This window comes from Lissotriton helveticus, chromosome 10 (assembly GCF_964261635.1).
Source record: "Lissotriton helveticus chromosome 10, aLisHel1.1, whole genome shotgun sequence".
NCBI lineage: Eukaryota > Metazoa > Chordata > Amphibia > Caudata > Salamandridae > Lissotriton > Lissotriton helveticus.
In genome coordinates, this window is record NC_136071.1 from 853,288,221 (window position 1) to 853,307,254 (window position 19,034).

The 19,034-nt window shown below is 45.0% G+C and overlaps 1 protein-coding gene across 1 annotated transcript in view; it reads right to left on the reverse strand.

The window, feature by feature from the left end:
- Positions 1-19,034, reverse strand: part of SKAP2 (src kinase associated phosphoprotein 2) — a 501,186-nt gene that overhangs the window by 428,400 nt on the left and 53,752 nt on the right. Inside the window, exon 2 of the mRNA XM_078663472.1 lies at positions 3,357-3,462. Within this exon, the coding sequence (XP_078519598.1) occupies positions 3,357-3,462 (106 nt within the window). The remainder of the gene's footprint in view (positions 1-3,356; positions 3,463-19,034) is intronic.

The window sequence follows — 19,034 nt, forward strand, 5'->3', positions numbered from 1 at the left end:
GTTGTGTGTGGTTGAGGTTGTGGGTGTGTGTGTGGATGTGTGGTTGGTTGTGTGTGGCTGTGGTTGTGTGGCTGTGGTTGTGTGAGTGTGGTCATGTGTGTGTGTGTGGTTGTGTGGTTGTGTGTTGTGGTGTGTGTTGTGTTTGTGTGTGTTGTGTTTGTGGTTGGTTGTGTGTGTGTGGTTGTGTGTGTGGTTGTGTGTGTGTGGTTGTGTGTGTGGTTGTGTGTGTTGGTGTGGTTGTGTGTGTATGTGGTTGTGGTTGTGTGTGTGGTTGTTGTGTGTGGCTGTGTGTGTTGTGTGTGTGGTTGTGTGGTTGTGGGTGTGGTTGTGTGTGTGTGTGGTTGTTTGTGTGTGAGTGTGGGGTTGTATGTGTGGTTGTGTGAGTGGTGATGTGTGTGGTTGTGTGTATGGGTGTGGTTAGGTGTGTATGGTTGTGTATGTGTGGTTGTGTGTTTGGTTGTGTGTGTGTGGTTGTATGTGTGGTTATATGTGTGGTTATATATGTGGTTGCGGTTGTTTGCTTGTGTGTGGTTGTGGGTGTGTGTGGGGGGTTGTGTGTGGTTGTATGTGTGGTTGTATGTGTGGTTGTGGGTATGATGGTGTGGTTTGTGGGTGTGGTTGTATGTGTGGTTGTATGTGTGGTTGTGGTTGTGTGTATGGTTGTGTGTGTGGTTGTGTGTGTGGTCATATGTGTGTGGTTGTTTGTGTGGTTGTCTGTGGTTGTGGTTGTGTGTGTGGGTGTGTGTGTGTTGCGTGTGTGTGTGGTTGTGTGTTTGGGTGTGGTTGTGTGTGTGTGGTTGTGTGTGTGTGAGGTTGTGGTTGTGTGTGTGGTTGTGGTGGTGTGTGTAGGTGTGGTTGTGTATGTGTTTGGGTGTGGTGGTGTGTGTGGTTGTGTGTGTGTGGTTGTGTGGGTGCTTGTGGTTGTGTGTGTGTGGTTGTGTGTGGTTTTGTGGGTGTGGTTATGACTGTTGTGTGTGGTTGTATGTGTGTGGTTGTGTGTGTGGTTATGTGTGTGGCTGTGAGTGTGGGGTCATGTGTGTGTGGTTGTGTGTGGTTGTGTGTGGCTGTGTGTGGTTGTGTGTGTCTGGTTGTATCTATGTGTGTGTGTGTTTGTATGTGCGGTTGTATGTGTGGTTGTGTGGTGTGTGTGTGGTTGTGTGTGGTTGTGTGTGTAGTTGTGGTTGTTTGTGTGGTTGTCGTGTGTGTGACAGTAATACTAAAAGCATTTCAAAATAAAGGAACACAAACATCGAGTTTGTGGAAAGAGAAAGCTCATTGTAAGTCAAACGGGCGCAGCAAAGCATTAACACAACAACATGTTCTTTGATATTTGATGTTCTTTGAACGAGAACATCAAGGGGCGCTGCTAAAGTGATCGTGGGCGAAAGTGATCTCGGGCGCTTAATGAGTATAAAGAGGTTTGCCATTTGGCGCCTCTGCTCCTAAGCGCGCGCCCGTGCACATGCACCGTAGCTCTAGGCTGGCAATGGTAGCATTTTTTGAGCCCTCACTAAATGTCTCGCTAGAACAGTGCATGCGCTGAGTCAGGCGAGACCTAAAAAGGGATGCTGACACAAGTGTACCTAACTCAGTTAACAATGTGTAAGGGTAGACACATGGAAAATCCATTGAAGTCTCCTTACCAAGATAAAAAAACAAAAAACAAGCATTACTAAACTCGAATCCATTTATTTAAGTCGACATCTTTCTGCACTCTGTTTTTAGACATTACTAAGTTGGTACATTCATCAGAACACACATTGAGAGTAGCCTCTGTGTTAGTGTACGCACTATTAGTTCCCAATGTTTCTTTACTCAAAAAGGATATAAACACTGTTGTATTTGTGTGCAGCTTTTAGACAGGTCTCCTTTATCTGTGCACCAAGCAACATCTTTGTGAAATACTAGCTTTGCATGCAAGTTAGGGAGCCCATATGGGCTCCTTAATGGAAAGACCTCAGTCCTTGCCTCAATTACGGCAATACGTGGTGAAGCCAGTGCAGCACCGAGGCATATATCCTGCCATATTGGTTAGAAATGTATACCTGCACTTGAAATGAGTAAATCTGATAATCACAGTGAGTGTAGAAATGTGACTGCCAAGACTTTGTGAATAACCACAAACTTGTGAGTTTGGCGCTATTCACCTATTTAGCATCACTATTCTGGAATAACCCCTGTTCCACCCTGGGAGCCAATGTGCTCACATTCACATAACTCAGATTTCAATCTCACGTCATATTTAACATGCTACTAGTCAGCAATTTGTGTTTTCGTTTTTTCTGGCATACAGATTTCACCTTTGCAGCAAAAGCCCAAAGTAAGAAATGTGATGAGGATGAAATGGACTCAGTGTAATGCAGATTTTCTGCTAAGTAGTTGAATATATGTCGCTGTTGAGGGTGGCCAAGTATGAAACTGCTCACAGGCTTGAGGCACCACCCAACAAATAAGTCCTACATTTATCCATTGAAGGGTCACTACTAAATCAGTTCTGCACCGTTACAAGTACATTTTGGAGCAAAAAGCATTTTGTGGGTGATCAAACCAACAACAAACCAGTTTCTGAAGGAACAGATTAAAGGCTAAAACACAATTTTAGTTAACATGGAGGGGCCTATTCACAAATTAAGTTACAACTACTCTCAGAATTTTAAATTTATGTCGGAGTGTAGTTTACTACTATTTTTGACTTCACAAAATTTGAAAGGAATGCAAATGGAAAGCTGTACCTTTTCACAGGAGTTTTTAGGGCAATCATATGATTTTGTTGATAGAAATGCTTTCCATCAATGCTGAGTTCACTGTGGTGAACTCTTCCATGGGTAATGGGTTCCCATTTGCAAATGCACATTTCTTTCCTTAAGTTATTTTTTTCTCCATGGGAAACATGTTTTTTCCTATGGCGAAATCCCGTCCCTACACCCTCATCAAATTTGGAAGTGGGTCATTTCCCCTCCCACTCTGGAAAGGGTATTTACGCCAGTAATTGACTGAAGTAAAAATATGAGATGTTTCAGGCTAATAAGAGAAAGTATTGCAGTTTGTCAATGCCCACAAAAACTCGTTTTTGGGCATTCACAAACTTCCAAGGCTATCCAAGTCACGAAATTCCCGAAATCCCACCCCTTCTGTGGGATTTACAAGTGCGGAGATCTCTGCACCCATAAATATACTTACACCTGTCAGATATCCCTTTGTGAATTCCTGGAAAGCGTAGCTGAGGTACACTCTGTAATAAACGTACGCTTAAGGCCGAATTTACCTTTGTGAATGAGCCCATAAATCTCTATATTTTACACCCTTGCCCAGCATAGAGACAAAACACAGACGAAAGAAATAACACAGAATCGTACTTGGATTTAACGTCTTTAATCTTCTTAAGCAGGAAGTCTTTCTTTTCTTTGGCTTTCTTGGACAGGTTCTCCCCCTTCAGAATATCAAAGATGAAAGTTTCCAAGTCTGATCAATAAAAACACAAACAAAATAGGCATATCAAATGAGAGAATGAACAGAGTATTATTTTAACGGTTTCTATCTTTGTATCTTAGTGTTTTATTGTTTCCAGTCCATTACACATATCAATCAAGATATCGTCTATACACAACTGAATTGGAATTGTACATTGTCTAGTTGTTTAAAGTAGCATCTGTGTTTTTCCACTGCATAGAGTGTTGTTGTATATCCCCTTAAGAACACTGTAGTAACTATACCTATAAACCATTGCTTTACAAAACAGAAATATCAATTCATGAGTTATCCATCTGACGAGGCTTGCCGGTTGTAAGTACTTTTCATAACACAATATTATCGATACGCATGATTTATTAACTAATCAATAAAGTAAATAAACTATAATACAGAGCATACATTTTCCAGAGCGTCTATATGAAGTTTACACACTAGGAACCACAGGGAATATATTATGCCTTCTTGAGTTCACACATTGCCGTGTGTGATGTCCAGCTATGAAGGCTTTATTCATTTTAGAACATACATGTTAATGGAAGACCTTTTTATGTTTTCTTCTTAACCATTGAGCAAATTCTACTGCCAGTGCAGCTATTGATCCTTGCACACATGCAGACCAACACAGCTGGTGCCCAAATCACCCATTGAAACCACCAGGTCACCCTGTTTTTACCACCATCACCTTTATCATTGTGAACTAGATCCACCTTTATATTTTCTCAAATGTGAAGCGTACCCTTTGAAGCTATCGGCCTTTGTCTGATGTAGTAATGTTTAAAGGAACACTGCCTTTAGATTACAATAATGTTAATCTATTTTCGATAAACTCGTTCATAAGTCTATGATTCAGGATGAAAGGGGTCTTTCGCAGCAAGTTTATTTCCCTGTCAGGCCACCCTTCTTTGAGCCAAATCTAAACCCAAAGGCACCCTTCTGGCACAAAAGTATTGTTTCCAGGACCTGTTCCCTGTCTTCACTTCTGAAAATAGATTTCCTGATGTTTTTAAAAACGTGGGTTTAAGGGTCCTTTAAAGGAACAGTGCCAGTGACAGAGAACTGGCATTTAAGTGTTTTTCATTAGTAATGTATGTGTCTTGTAAAGCGCACTGCTGCCCTCAGGCGTCGTGGCGCTGTAGACCGCTGGGGAACCCGTCCTGGCTATCCCTGTGAGATGGTCCCTACTGGGTATCTCCAAGGTGAAACCAGGCATCCCCGGCGAATGTGGGGGGCCGTTGTAGAGATGAGGCAAGCTAATGCCCAGAGTTGCCGAGTGTGATCCCTGGTTAGAGTAGGCACCGAGGCGAGAATTATCGAGTCAGCTGACCCTGGTCCACGACCCTGCCGCGTCGGGAATTGAACCCTGGTCCCGGGCCGTTCTCTGCTTCCGGGTCTGCCGCCTCTAACCAGTGAGCCACACTACTCCACTATACACTCCACAGTAAACTATTTGTCGCACCCAGTAAAACGGACTCACCTGCGAGTGCTCACCGAGGGGCATAAAAGTAAAAGGATGCTAGTGTTGTAGTGATTTTGAAGCTTCACTCGATTCCTACTATAGCCTGTGAGGACTGCTTGTTACACACTCGCCTATCAGGAGGCAGCAGCAGCACATGTAAGGCGGGGCTTGGCCGGAGGACACAGGTGAACGTCCATTGAAAAAGAGATACAAACTCGAAACGCGTCTGGTCGCATTTTCCTCTGCTGGCTGGGGCATTAGAGGCATTGTTGGTTCTGGAGTGCTTTCCTGCCACGTGGGCAACTGGGAGTATATATATATATATGTATGTATGTATGTATGTATGTATGTATGTATGTATGTGTGTATATATATATATATATATATATATATATATATATATATACCCTACTACCAGAAGGAAGAGAGCACGCACACGTGGGCTGCCAGATTAAGGCTTCTTCATATATATATATATATATATTGAAAAAAAAACAAATGTTAAAGTGACATTAAAGCTAGGTGAACATTTCGGTGCCAAACAAATGTTTTAAACTAAAAACAAATGCTGTGATTCACCAGTTATAGTCATCTCTAGTAACTTGACTCATGCCCTAAGGTTAATACTTGAGTCCCTGCCATGCACAGTCTCGTCACAAATATTGTAATTTCAAACGTTGAAATGATGTTATAGAACATGTCATGAGTGAGGTAATATGTGGCATAATTAGCTGTGCATGGCCCCCTCTCAAGGACTTAAGAGGCCTCAGGAAACCCATCCTTAGGGGCCTTTTTCAATATAAGCATAAGTGGAACACCCACAAAACATATTGTTGCGCCCTACGGTCCCAGTAAGCCGGCATCACTCCAGCACAGTGGGAGCATCTATTTCTGCTTGCTCTCGCCAGCAGGAGTAATCACAGTTTCCCTGCTCGCAAGAGCGTGAGCAGGGAAACAGAAGGGTGCTCCCACCCAGCGGGTGCATTTTCAAAAGCTTCTGCCGGGTGGGAGCACACTTCTTTCCCTACCTGGGGTCTTGCAGGCAGGGAAACCGCAGTGTCTCTGGGGTGGGCTCCCTGAACAGAGTTAAAGCAGTGTCCCCAAGGGATGGGGTTCCCGGGACTTTGTATGACTGACTTGGGGAGGGGGCTGTGCAGCCCTTTCCCTCTATTTATTGTTTGGCCCTGGGGGATGGGGTTGCCTTTACCTATGTGGGTTTGTGGAGGGTGGGCAGTGCACCCTAAAAGTAATGTGTTTGGCCCCAGGGATGGGCCCAATGGCTGCTTCAGGCTTGGGGAGGGGGTCAACGCTACCCCTCCTCTATCAATATATTTTTTGCCCCAGGTAATGGGGTCCCAGGGGCCTCTTGAGGCTTGATGAGGTGAGTCAGGTGAACAAAGAGCATAATTTCTGGTCCAAAATCAAGCTTCCTGCCAAATTTGGTGTAATTCCTCGCATTAGTTTTTGTGATATCGCTTTCCCCAAAAAATCTATGGAAAATGCACGGGGATTATCTTTTTAGGGACCTCCCTTTTTTTTCGCCTCTCCCTTGATGGATAATCCCAAAGCCTTCCAGGAAGGATCTGAGGTGGATGAACTTTTTTTTCAAAAGTTTCACGAAGATTCGTCAAATGGTGCCAAAGGTATTAGCAAACCAAAAATTGTTATATATTACCCAGCGGCAGTAGGGTTTAGTGGGCGGCTAGGCGCCTGCAGGGGATTGCACTGTGATGGACATCTTACTGTTTGATTTAAAAAAAAAAAAAAAGAAATTCACTGAAAAAAACAGAGGTAAAAGTGAAGGTATAGTTTGGAATTGAAATATCTAACTTTACATTAATAAGAACCTTTGAAATTCACTTAAAAACCAAAGTTTAAAAGTTTGCTATAGTTACGTGAAAATCTCAGTGAAAACATGACATTTTAAACTGACAAAAAGACTGAAATTCATCAGTTAGTTATGCAGATATAACTCGTGCTCTAAAGTAACTATAACTCACGCCTTGCCATGCACTGCTAATTACCTCACATATTTCATCACTAATGTCATCTTCTATGACATTGATATCATGTATAACTTCGAAATTGTAAAAGGACAATACCTGTTGAATATGTTAGATATTTTTGGGGTTGGTTGCACTGGTAATAACACTACAAATAAGTGCAGCAATAAGCACATCAGAAAAAGTGAGGCCTCAGAACTAACAAAAGGAAATGTCCTTCACGATAACGTGACATTAACAAACGTTTACACAGCCACCTTTCCTACACCACAGTACTATTGCACAGGCCACTGTTTGTAAGAACAGCACTTAATGCCTTGCCTACCCTCTAAGAAGAAGAAAAATTACTTCGATACAGTGATGAATGATAGGCACAAGACCTCGAACAAGAAAATGCACTCAATCTGATTAGGAAATGATGCGGTGCAAAGAAATGTGACTATAGTAAAAATGGAGATAAGATATGGAACGGTTCAATTCTTTCAACTTCAAGCAACCAAATAAACCCAACATATCTCCAAATACGACTTCTGTTATCTCACCCATTGGCAATTTTAATTGCTCGGCTTGACCCACAAAAGGGTTAAAGTGCTACTATCCATAAGCCATTAACACTGAAATGAAGACATTGTGTTTTTCTTTCGAGATGAACAATTTAGATATGAAATAATGTCTAGAATTCTTGCCGGGCTACACAGTAGTGACCTTTGTATAAAACAGAAGCTGCACATAGAAAGGAAGCAACAGTGATGTAGAGAAAAGGCTAGAATTAGTTCTCGTGAACACTGTTCTCTTTCATGCAGAGAATGAAAAGGACAAAAATGGCTATATTTTACTCTGGAAAGTGTTAATGGTGCCTAGGCTTGGGAAGTGGCTCGTGGCCTGCATGCGGGATATTTCTCAATCTCCACATTCTTAAATTCTTCAGTAGCAAACTTTTGCCTATTTAGGAAGCTAAGAAAAATATGAGAACACTACAAATTTCATGGGGATACAGAAGCTGAGAGATTGCCAGAAATGACCCGGATGAACATAATGTTTTGGAAAATAATAAAATAATATAATATCACAGGAATTCTCCTGTTGCTGCTTCACACATAATCGTTTCCCTGTAAAATGATAAATAAATGGAGGAGGTAGATCCCTCCGTGCCTTTCGGACATGTGCCTCCCCCATCGATCAGGAATAGTGCTTGCATCAATAACATCTCACGGGTTGAAGCCTCATTTTTCCACCCCATGGTAATTTGGATAGCACACAGCTGCAAAGCTGTGAAATAATTCTCTCGGGCCCCTTTGGAACAGCTCATGCCAAATATACTACAATAGTTGTCTATTTTATTCAACTTTACCACAAGGTCATGGTTACAAAATATTTGTCAAAATCCTCGCACGTCGTCCGTTAAATTCACAGCATCACAACCAACAAGGCGGCTGATGGACTCACTATTAATAATGGCCCTGGCTTGATAACTGGTTTTCCAGCAACAGATTTGGATTACATTTGTGATGCTGTGCAAGGCTCTATTCTTACCAAGGACTGCTTTTAGAAACTATTCGAATAACTCACGAAAACTAGCAGAAGTTCTACTCTTCAGTAGCAATCTAAAATGCCCTAAGATTGCTTCTCTGGCTACACCATTCATTAGAACAATATGGGGCAGGGAGATAGAGCTGCTATTGGAGCAGCAGGTGCAGTGGTACGGAGCCCAGAGCCACGAGGGGCCCATTCAACCCTGATATTTGCTCTATTTTACTACCACAACAGCAGTCAAAGGGGCCATTGTCCTTGCTTGTATCAGGGCCTGTAGCATCCTTGCTACACTACTGTATGAGGCCACAGACAGACAAAGTCAGGGGATATTGTAATTGCATTTATATATCGCTTACTACCCCTGACGAGGCGTTGAAGCGCTTTTTCGGCGAGTAGCACGCTACTCCGGGACCCATAGAGGATTAGTGTTGAATTAGTATAGTGAAACATGCAAGTACATTTTAAGTGGTAGATAGGTTAGTGAGTTATTTGGATTTGGAATGATCGCAGAAGGCTAGAGGAGAAAAAAGGTTTGTATTTATATAGCGCTTGTTGACGCACGCACGCTATTCAGGAAGCCCATAAAGGATTAGTGGTGAATTAATATGGTGAAATATGAAGTAATATCAGTGGTGGATATTAGTCAGTTATTTGGAGTGAGAAGGATAGCGGAGGGATAAAAAGGGAAGAAAGGTTTGCATTCATATAGCACTTGTTACCCCTGATGGGTGTTGAAGCGCTTTTCTGGCGAGTAGCACGCCACTCCGGAACCCATAAATGATTAGTGTTGAAAATTAGTATATTAAAATATGAAGTAATTTGAATAGTGGATATGTTATTCAGTTATTTGGGTAGAGATGGGTAGGTGGCGGGATAGAAGAGGGAAAGAGGTTTGTATTTATGTAGCGCTTGCTACCCCTGATGGGGTTTTGAAGCGCAAGTAGCACGCTACTCTGGAGCCCATCAGGATTAGTGTTGAATTAGTATGGTGAAACATGAGAGTAATTTTAGTGGTGGATATGTTATTTGGATTGAGAAGGGTTGGGGAGGGGTAGAAAAGGAAAAAGGTTTGCATTTATATAGCGCTTGTAACCCTGATGGGGTGTTGAGGCTCTTTATTGGCGAGTAGCACGTTACTCTGGAACCCAATAAAGGATTAGTGGTGAATTAGTATAGTTGAATATGGAATTTCAGAAGTGAACATGTTACTCTGTTAATTTTGATTGAAAAGGATAGTGGATAAAAGAGTGAAGTTTTTAAAAAAATTTTTTTAAAAGGGCTTAGCAGTAGGAGGAGGCTTTTGGATGAATAAAAAGGAGTTTTGGAGGGGAGGAGTCGGAGGGAAGAGTTTAGAAAGGTTTGTTTTAGGGGGATCGGTATAGTAAAAAGAGGTGTCAGATGATGCAAGGAGGGGTAGATTAGGAGAGAGTCTAGAAAGGGTTATTTTGGTGCTCATAGTAGTGGTATGGGGTTTGGAATAAATGAGAGAGTGGATGTAGAGGATTTATTGATAGATGTATAGGATGAGAGATAGGGTAGTGCATTGGAAAGAGTAGTAGAAAGAAGTTTGAGATGAGTCAGAAGGTTGGGCTAGAAGATATATTGAGCAAAGTATAGGCTGAGAAATAGGGTAGTGCAGTGGATATGCTTTTTCAGGAGAAAAATAGCAGACACACAGATCCGAGTACATGGAAGGTACATAGATGCACAATGGACGTATGTACATGTAGACCAAAGATGATTTTTATTTATTTATTATTATTTTTTCTCTCAACAATATAATTATTTTACATGTTTATACAAAGTAATACACAAAGATAGGTACATATTTATAGTGAAAACAAATGCTTATATACAGAGGGATATGCTGTAAATTTCTGTTTGCGTATGGTGCTTATGTGGGGAAGAGCCAAACCGTGAGTAGATTTCTGCAGATAAGGTGGTTGTTGGTGGACCTTATCTTCGGGGGTAAAGAGTTCCATAGTTTGGCTACTTGAAGAAAAAGGATTCCATCTTTTCCCTTTGGTCAAGTTCCTGTGCAATTAAAGAAACATGCACATTCCAATACATCGGTATTGCTAAATCCAGTGTTAAAGAAAATCCATCTGCCTCTTCCTCCAACTTGAAAATGTGGCCACTGCAAGACAAATGGTAGCAAGTGCATCTTGCCCACGGATACATTTCCTATAATACAACTGCTCTTAGCCATGAAGTATGTAGTGAGTTGTAGCCATAGATTTGTTTCAAGGATAAAGTCATGAAACTTATGCAGGGGAGCACATGAACCATGCCTTCTTTACCCCTCCGAGCGAGCTGAGGGCTGCAAACCCACTTCATGCAAGACAGGAAATACTTGAGTCTGTCATCTCCATTGACACAAACCGTGAGGCCAACCATGTTCAGGAGAAGACAGATGTAGGAAATCCTTCTGCCCCATGTAACACTTTATTCAGTATTTGAGCTGATTTGTTTACCCTAGTCAGAAAGCCTTTCTCTGCTCTGTGGAGCCACTTCTGTGTCTGTATTTTGATTTGAAATAGTATGCCAGACTAAGGGGCTTATTTAGAGTTGGCCAGGTGAGAGACATCTGCCAAAAATTGCTGGCTTCCCCGTCCACCATATTACAAGTGCATTGATGCACTCTAAATGAGGTGGACGGAACCTCTACCACTTTTTGGTGGATGTCACACTGCGCCAAATTCTAAATAAGGCGGGTGCAATGGCTTTCCCATTTATCTGAAAAGTATTGATGGTGGCTTGACCAACAGAAAGACATTGAAGACACTCCTGTTTCCTCCTGACTTGGACTCTGTTTGTCTCAGCTCTCCTTTAACTAATTTCTAACTTGATTGAAGCTAACCTACTGTGTTTCTCCGGTGTTAGCGTGAGGAAGCCAAATTAAATGAGAAAGTTACTCTCAGCAAATCCCGCATAAGGTAATACAACACAACTTAACCCAGCATAACACAGTGCATGTAACTCAGCTACCTCCATTTGGATGGTGGTAACAGCATGCACTCTAGTATATTGTTTATGTATTCCAGCGTGTTTTGAGGGTTTTACAAAAGTCAGGAATTATGTAAAAGAACTAAATATTTTAAATTACATTATTTGTTAAGTCATCTATGTGTTTGCACAAGTATTCCGCGTTTGTTGTGTGTGTTTTTTTTTGGGGCTTTTACATGGTGCTGAAGTAGGAGGCAGCTTCAAAGCACTTTGTCAGAGGAAGTATTGCATGACTCAGTGGGAGGTGACATGGCTTTTAAAGCACTGATGATTTTGGACAATTAAGCTTCCCGAAAGGTGATTCATTTATGGAATGTAGTCATGATAGAGGACAGCTCTCATAGTTGGTCGTTGCAGTAGGTGTTAGCACCACCAGGGTCGGATTGGGATCACAATTTGGCCCGGGCACTGACGAAAAAAGTGGCCCACATTCAAGGGGCGTCGCCCACAATTAAGGAGCGTGTTCCACATTCAAGGGGCGTGCCCTTTCATGGAACACCATATGGTTACTCTTTGAGGTCTAATTTGTAGAGAAATATTTAGTAAATTTAGCCTTTTAAAGCTTACAGAGCAAGTAACATTGGTAAAGACTAGGAGCACTGCAGTTCTGATAACTGAATACTTACTTGCAGTCTTAACGCCCTGCACAATGCCGTTAGATACTCTTTCCCAACCAGCTATGTCCTAGACTCTAATCATCACATAAATCAGAAATCTAGCACAAAGTTAAGGAGAAAGGGTAAGACTGGAATCTCTGGGAATAGAACATGTAATAACAAAAGTAAGAATTCACAAACGAGGAAAAGGCAGTCTGGGGTGTAAAGAATGCTGGAAAATGTATCTGTACAATCTAGTCATAAATGTATTTCACAGCCAGCAGGTGATGTCTATATACAAAAAACACAGTTCTATTTATCAGTACCAATTACAGTACACATGATCCGATTTTTTATTTAAGGGCCTGGGCAATGAAGTGATCTGCCCAGAATCACAGGTTGTTGAGCAGACGCTGGGACTCAAACTTGAATCCCGATCTCTGCAACTCTGGCGTCAGGCCACATATACCTATGCACAGACCAGAGACGTTTTAAGGCATGGGCAATGTGGGCTCTGGCCCAGGGCCCCAGCCTTTCAGGGAGCCCCTTGATAGAGCCAGTTCTGTTCTTCAGAGAATCTTGCCCTAATGACCATGCATACTCCTTAAACAGATTGTTTTAAATACCATGTTTTCAAATGTATTTTTAATATGGGCGATGAGTAAGAACCTATCACAGAGATTTTGCAGAAAAATGTGTTTGTTTCATGCAACATCCATAAAAAAATGTCTTTGAGATCAAAATTGAGAAATGGGAGGATGTCACTGAAATTATTTTCAGTAATTTTAGTGAGCTGCTACTGTGTTGTAATATTGAAAACACACGTCAATGTCCTTGAATATTAGATGTAAATACATTAAGAATTTGGACAAGTATGGTAGTGCTCTGTCCAGTGACCAGCTGAAAGAGGGCATCAAAGAGCAGAAATTGGATTATAAATTCAAATCTGTTCCGAACAGGGGCCCAAAAATATATTTGGCCCAGGGCCCCCAAAATCCTTAAGATGTTTGGCACAGACAAGGAAGGAAAGTGAGAGGATACTCTTCTTGCACAGGACACAGGGCCAAGGTGACAATGGCCTATATGCCGAGCAACTAAAAAAACAGCAAGGCCCCTTTCTGTCACAAAATTATTCGAGCCCTCCAGGTAAGGAGCACCTAATAAGCAGGAAGCCCCTGCTATTACTAACCTACTCAGCCCTCTCCAGACCTTCAGCTCAGGAGCACATGAACAGCAGTAAGACCCCTGCAATTAGTAAATTAATCAGCCCTCCCCAGCCCTGCAGGCCTCAGGGCAATGTCCTGGCAGGGGAGCACAAAACACAGCTGCTGGGTCATCCAGGGTAGCCAGGGGGAGGCTGAGGTGAAGATGGTGCAAGTTCCAAAAATCACCTGGCCCTCACAGCGAGACCCATTCTTCCTCGCCCAGTATGCCCTGAATGTGAAGGGCTGTGGGTGAGGTGTTAAAACTAGCACTGTTTATGTGCTGCGTGTGCCCCTGGGGGGCCGAGGTGAAAATGGCTCAAAGGCATGAGCAACACCTGGCCCCCAGGGAGGCCGATTTTTGCAAACAATCACCTTGCTTAGCAGGCCAGGGGGTGAAGGAGAGGCCACAGCGGATAATCGCTGCACGCACAGTGAAGCTGCATTAATTTCTTTTTTGTCTCTGTCTCATGCCCTCTGTGGGCCGTTTTTTTTCTCCCCTTTCCTAGTCCACAGAGAGCACAGAGACAGAGAAATGAATGCAGCTTCACTGTGTGGCTGGGAAAGAGGAGAAAACGGCCCACAGAGGGCACGGAGACACCGGCCCTTCGGCCCATGCCCGAATGCCCGCATTGCCAATCCGCACCTGGGCACCACTAGAACATGAAGATTGATGATTAATGACTTATGGTATGTTCTTGATGCTTTTGTTCCTCATTTTATCAGATTCACATATGTGGACTTCAACTCCATGGGAGGTGTAGTCCTCCATGGCGTTATTCATGTAATGGGCCTAGTACAACCATTGGAGATGCAAAGCCAAGCAGCACCCACAATTTGCACACACCACCAGCTTCTTCTGCTTCTAAAAGAACTTACATTCAGCAAGTCTGGAGTACCGCACCTCCCCTCAGGACCAGTGCAAAGTGGTAAGTGTGCACTGCTGTTCATGACAGTTTCGCTTTGATAATGGTGATGTATAGAGGAGATACGTTTGTGATGGTATTGTAGATGTTGGTGGCTTGCTAGGCTGCTGATATAGAATTAAGAACAAGTGACCTGAAAGAGACAGATGTAATCAGAAACAAAAGCGGGGAGGGTTGTACCATCTGAAAAACTGCTGTGATCTCCATTCTGGGTGGAATGTGAGCTGACGTGGAACTTCCTATAGCAAAGATGAGCTTCTAGGGCGTGCTGGCCATTTGTGGGGAGGGACGTGTGATGCAACCTGGTCAGTATGCTGGGGATGAGACTGTTAAAGTTTAAGACGGTAAAAAAGCAGAAGCCAAGGGTGATGGTTGGATTATGTGTGGGGCAATACAATTGGGATTAAACTACATTTCATTATCAAAGGGAAAGCATATCTGGTTCGCTTGTTTTGAACAGCAGTAAATAACATGACAGAGACATATGGCCACAAGCTATTGCCAAAGGCGACTCGTCCTCAGGAGCAGGGGAGCGTCGCCCCGCCTGCTGCAAACGCTGCTGCCAAACACAAATACATATGATGGCATTTCAATGCCATGTAATTTATTTGCCACCGCGCCGGCTCATGCTGTGTACAGCGCAAGGGTGGGGTGGGGCTCAAACCTGCAAATGCAGGATTACAGCACTGGTCTATGTTGTGTCGCTGGCTGCCACCAGACCGGGGCGACGCACTGGGGGCACCGTTATCTGCACACTTAGGGGCCTGCTAATAAGTACTCAGAGACAGGGGTGATAGTTATTGGTCTTGCCATTGTAGCCAAACTGGCGTACATGCGTGCAAGCCCACTTTTATTAACCTCGGGTCATATGACCCTCACGCTCTACGCCTGTGATGTCACAGGCAAAACACTACATTCCTCTCCAACAACAACAAAACAAAACATTAGCAGACACATCTTCCGCTCTTCTTCTGACTTATCACTTACATCTGGATACAATGCTCAGAAGGTACATTTGAAAATAGTCTTACGTGAAATGGTCCCTCAGTCAGCAGGACGGGGCTGGGTTTCTCTGCAGCTGGTGCTGGGACAGGCCCTGGCTCTGCGTTTCACCGACTCCAGCGTCAGGGGTGATTTCGCTGGACTGGGTCTCGGGGTGACTGCGACTGCCCTCCAGCTCTTCACTCACTGCTCTGTCTGGCGGAGTCAACACGGAATCAGGTGACCCCCGACACTCCAGAGGGGAGAACATGTCCATCGAGCCGCCGGTGTTGATGTCTTCCATTGACGGGAAGCACGAGCTGTTCTCAGGCCTCCTTGGGGAGGACACAGACCCCTCAGATTTGTACTTTTTGAAGTGGGATACATTGCGGGTTACTGTTTCTCTTCCCCTGGTAGCAATGACCCGGGTTCCTCTGACATTAACTACAGTCCAGGGCTCCTTTTCATATGGTAACCTGAATTTGCCGCTTGTGATGCAATTCCTGAGCAGTACAGCATCCCCTCTGGTGATCTGGATGACTTTGGCCCTCCTTCAACGACTGACTTGAGCATGCGCCATGTGGCGTCTGGCATCAATTCGGGTGTCACCGGGTGTCTCTGGCCGCCACTTGGGGTGGTGAGGTATGGAATCGGTAACCACACGACCCATGAGGAGGTGTACCGGGGCTACACCTGTCGTGGTGTGGGGTGTTTGGCGATAGCTTCTCAGAAACGTGAAGATTGCCAGTTCTATTGACTGTCCTTTGTCATGGGCTATTCTGATCACCTTATTCAATGTTCGCATAAATCTCTCCACTTCGCCATTCGCTTGTGGCCAGCGGGGTGTGACACGGTGGTGTTGGATGCCAAGAGTGCTCAGGTAGCTGGCCAGTTTTTGCCCTTGGAAGGGAGGTCCATTATCAGTCCTTAACTCACGTATGAGACCGTGGGCCGCCATGATTTTTTCAAGTTTAGGGATCACTTCAGTGGCACTGGGTGATGATATGATTTCCACCTCTGGATATTTGGAGTGATCATCAATGGCTTCTCCGGTTACTTGACACGCAGTGCAGGACCGGACTGTAGCCTCCACCAGTTCATCCATCAGGGGGAACCATACCTTGGTTCGGAGTCGTGACTTTGTCTTGACCATGCCTTGATGTCCGATATGGGCAAGTTGAACAACCTGGGCAGTTAGTGACGTGGGGATCACCAGCCGGTGTCCTCGTAGCAGGCATCCGGTGTCGTCTTCATTGAGCTCGTCCCTTACATGATATAGGCTGTCCATGACACGCTGTGCTTCGGTCGTTAAAATTTTCCATTCCTCTCTGGCCTTATGCCAGTTTCCACTTCGAAGAGTCGCCTTGGCTCTTTGGAGGCAGTCGTCCTTGCTTGTGGCGGTGGCCAGGCTCTCCATGGAAATCGGTAGAGGACATGAACAGGCGGTGATGCACAGAACATATTCTTCAGTACCGGCTGCATCTTCCATTTCCTCGATGGTGGCCGCTCGGGGATGTCGCGACAGATAGTCGGCTGGGTTCCGTGAACCAGGTTGGTACTCTACTTTGCAATTGTAATTTTGGAGCTGTAACATCCACTTCTCAATCCACGGCGGCGGCTTTGTCGTCCGTTGCTACCACGAAAGGCTTGCCATAGACGTATAGGTGGAAGTGACGGCACCCCCAATGTATGGCGATCGCCTGCTTTTTCGATTTGGGAGTATCTCTGCTCCATCTCGGTGAGGGATCGGCTGGCAAAAGCCACGGGGGCCCAGTCCTCATCTTGGTGTCGCCTTTGCATCAGCACAGCCCCTAGTCCCTGGGGACCCGCGTCTACAGCCACGAGTGTCAGTTTTCTTGTGTCGAAGAATGCAAGCGTGGTGGCTTCCGAAAGTACTTCTTTGATCTCCCTGAATGCTTTGGCTTGCTCTGGGCCCCATTCCAGGGGGTGGAGTCTTTGGTGAGCTCTCTTAATGGCAGGGTCAGGTTGGCAAGATCACGGATGAACCTCCTGCAATAGTTCACCATGCCGAGGAAGCTCCTGACCTCGGTGACGGTGGTGGGGGCAGCAGCGTCCTTAATGTCTTTCACTTTCTCGGGATCAGGGTTAACTCCATCAGTGGAGAACGTGTATCCGAAGAATTGTAATTTCCGCTTTAGGAATTCGCACTTCTCTCGATGGAGGGTGAGCCCTGCCTCTCGTAGGCGCTGGAGTACCTGAGTCAGGCGATTATTGTGCTCAGGGATGGTCTTAGCATGTATCATAATGTCGTCGCTCACGTTGATTACACCAGGGATGTCCGTGATGAGTTCCTGTATGATGTTCTGGAAGACTTCGGCCGTACTGGATACTCCGAAACTCAGCCGGGTTTACCTCCGGAGCCCCACATGTGTTGAGAAGGTCGTGATGTTTCGGGTGGTTTCATCTAACACCAGTTGATGGTAGCCAGAACGTAAGTCTAGCTTGGAGAACCAACATGCTCCGGCCATCTCCCCGATGAGGTCGTCAATGGTGGGGGTGATGTGGCGTTCCCGCTTGATGGAGGCGTTGGGCAGCCGCATGTCCACACAGATCCTCACCGCTCTGGGCTGTTTGGGCTTCCGTGTGACTACTATGGGAGAGACCCATGGAGTGGGACCAGTCACTTTTTGAATTATTCCAGTGGCCTCCAGCTTCTTGAGCTCCTCCTCTACCAGTGGTCGAAGATGGAACGCTATTCGCCGCTGTCTTAATGCTACTGGCGGACGGTGGGGTCGATATGGAGATGGACCTCTTTGCCTCTAAACTTTCCGATCCCTTTGAAGACTTCCGAGAATTCCGTTAGAAGGTGTTGAATGGACTCCTGGTGCACCCTGAAGGCAAATGTCACTACCCCTAGATCTTCGGCCGCTCGGCATCCTAGCAACATGCCTTGTCCATCTTCGGTGACAAAGACGTTGGTGGTGATGGACTGCGCCCCATGGGATATGGACGTTCGGAGCTTGCCTCGTATTCTCAGGGGTGTGTCTTGGCCATACGCAAACACAGTGATGGCTGAGGGGTGCAGCATCGGCGGAGGATTCATGGTTTGGTGGAGGGCAGAGGCCATCATGTTTATGGTGGCGCCCGTGTCCACTACCGCCATAACGTCTTGGGAACCAACAAGGACACTGCACTGTGGTAGACGTCGTGCTTTTCTCGCTGTGGTACTGATCATGTGTACTTTATGCACTACCCTCTCTTCATCCTCATAATCGTCCATGTCACTTTGTCCTCGATCTCCTTCTGGCACCGCGTTGACCACTTGCCTGGGCTTGCGATACTTCTTGGATCTACAGACTTTCTCGAAGTGGTTGAACCGTCCGCACCCGAACACCTTTTGCCCTTGGCAGGACACTCGGCCGCCTGGTGTGGTGATCCCCCACAGTACCCACAAGATTTGGCTGGTCGTGAGGTTGATGTTCCGGGTCCCTTCTTGACCCTAGGGTTAGTATGCCCGTGAGCGACTTTCCAGACTCCTCCAATATTTGCTCCCGGAGCTTGGCAGACGTGCAGCCTTGAATGGCTTGTCCGCAAATCTCCTCCGTGGGGTCGGCGAATCCACATGTGGTCACCAGGTTCTTGAGCCGAGCGTGATACGTGTCCAGTGACTCTTCGGGCAGTTGTCTTGCCTGTCTGAACATGAATCGTTCATAGTCCTGGTTGGCCATTGGTTCGAAGTGTCCATTGAGGGCATTTATTAGGGTGTGGTGATTTTTTGGCGTGGCTTCCACCAGAGTCTTTGCGATGTTATGAATGTCCTTGCTCCCTAGGTGGAGTAGCATGGCCCTCTTCTGGTCCTTATGGACCTTCGTGGCTTCGAAGAAGATGAGCAGGCATCT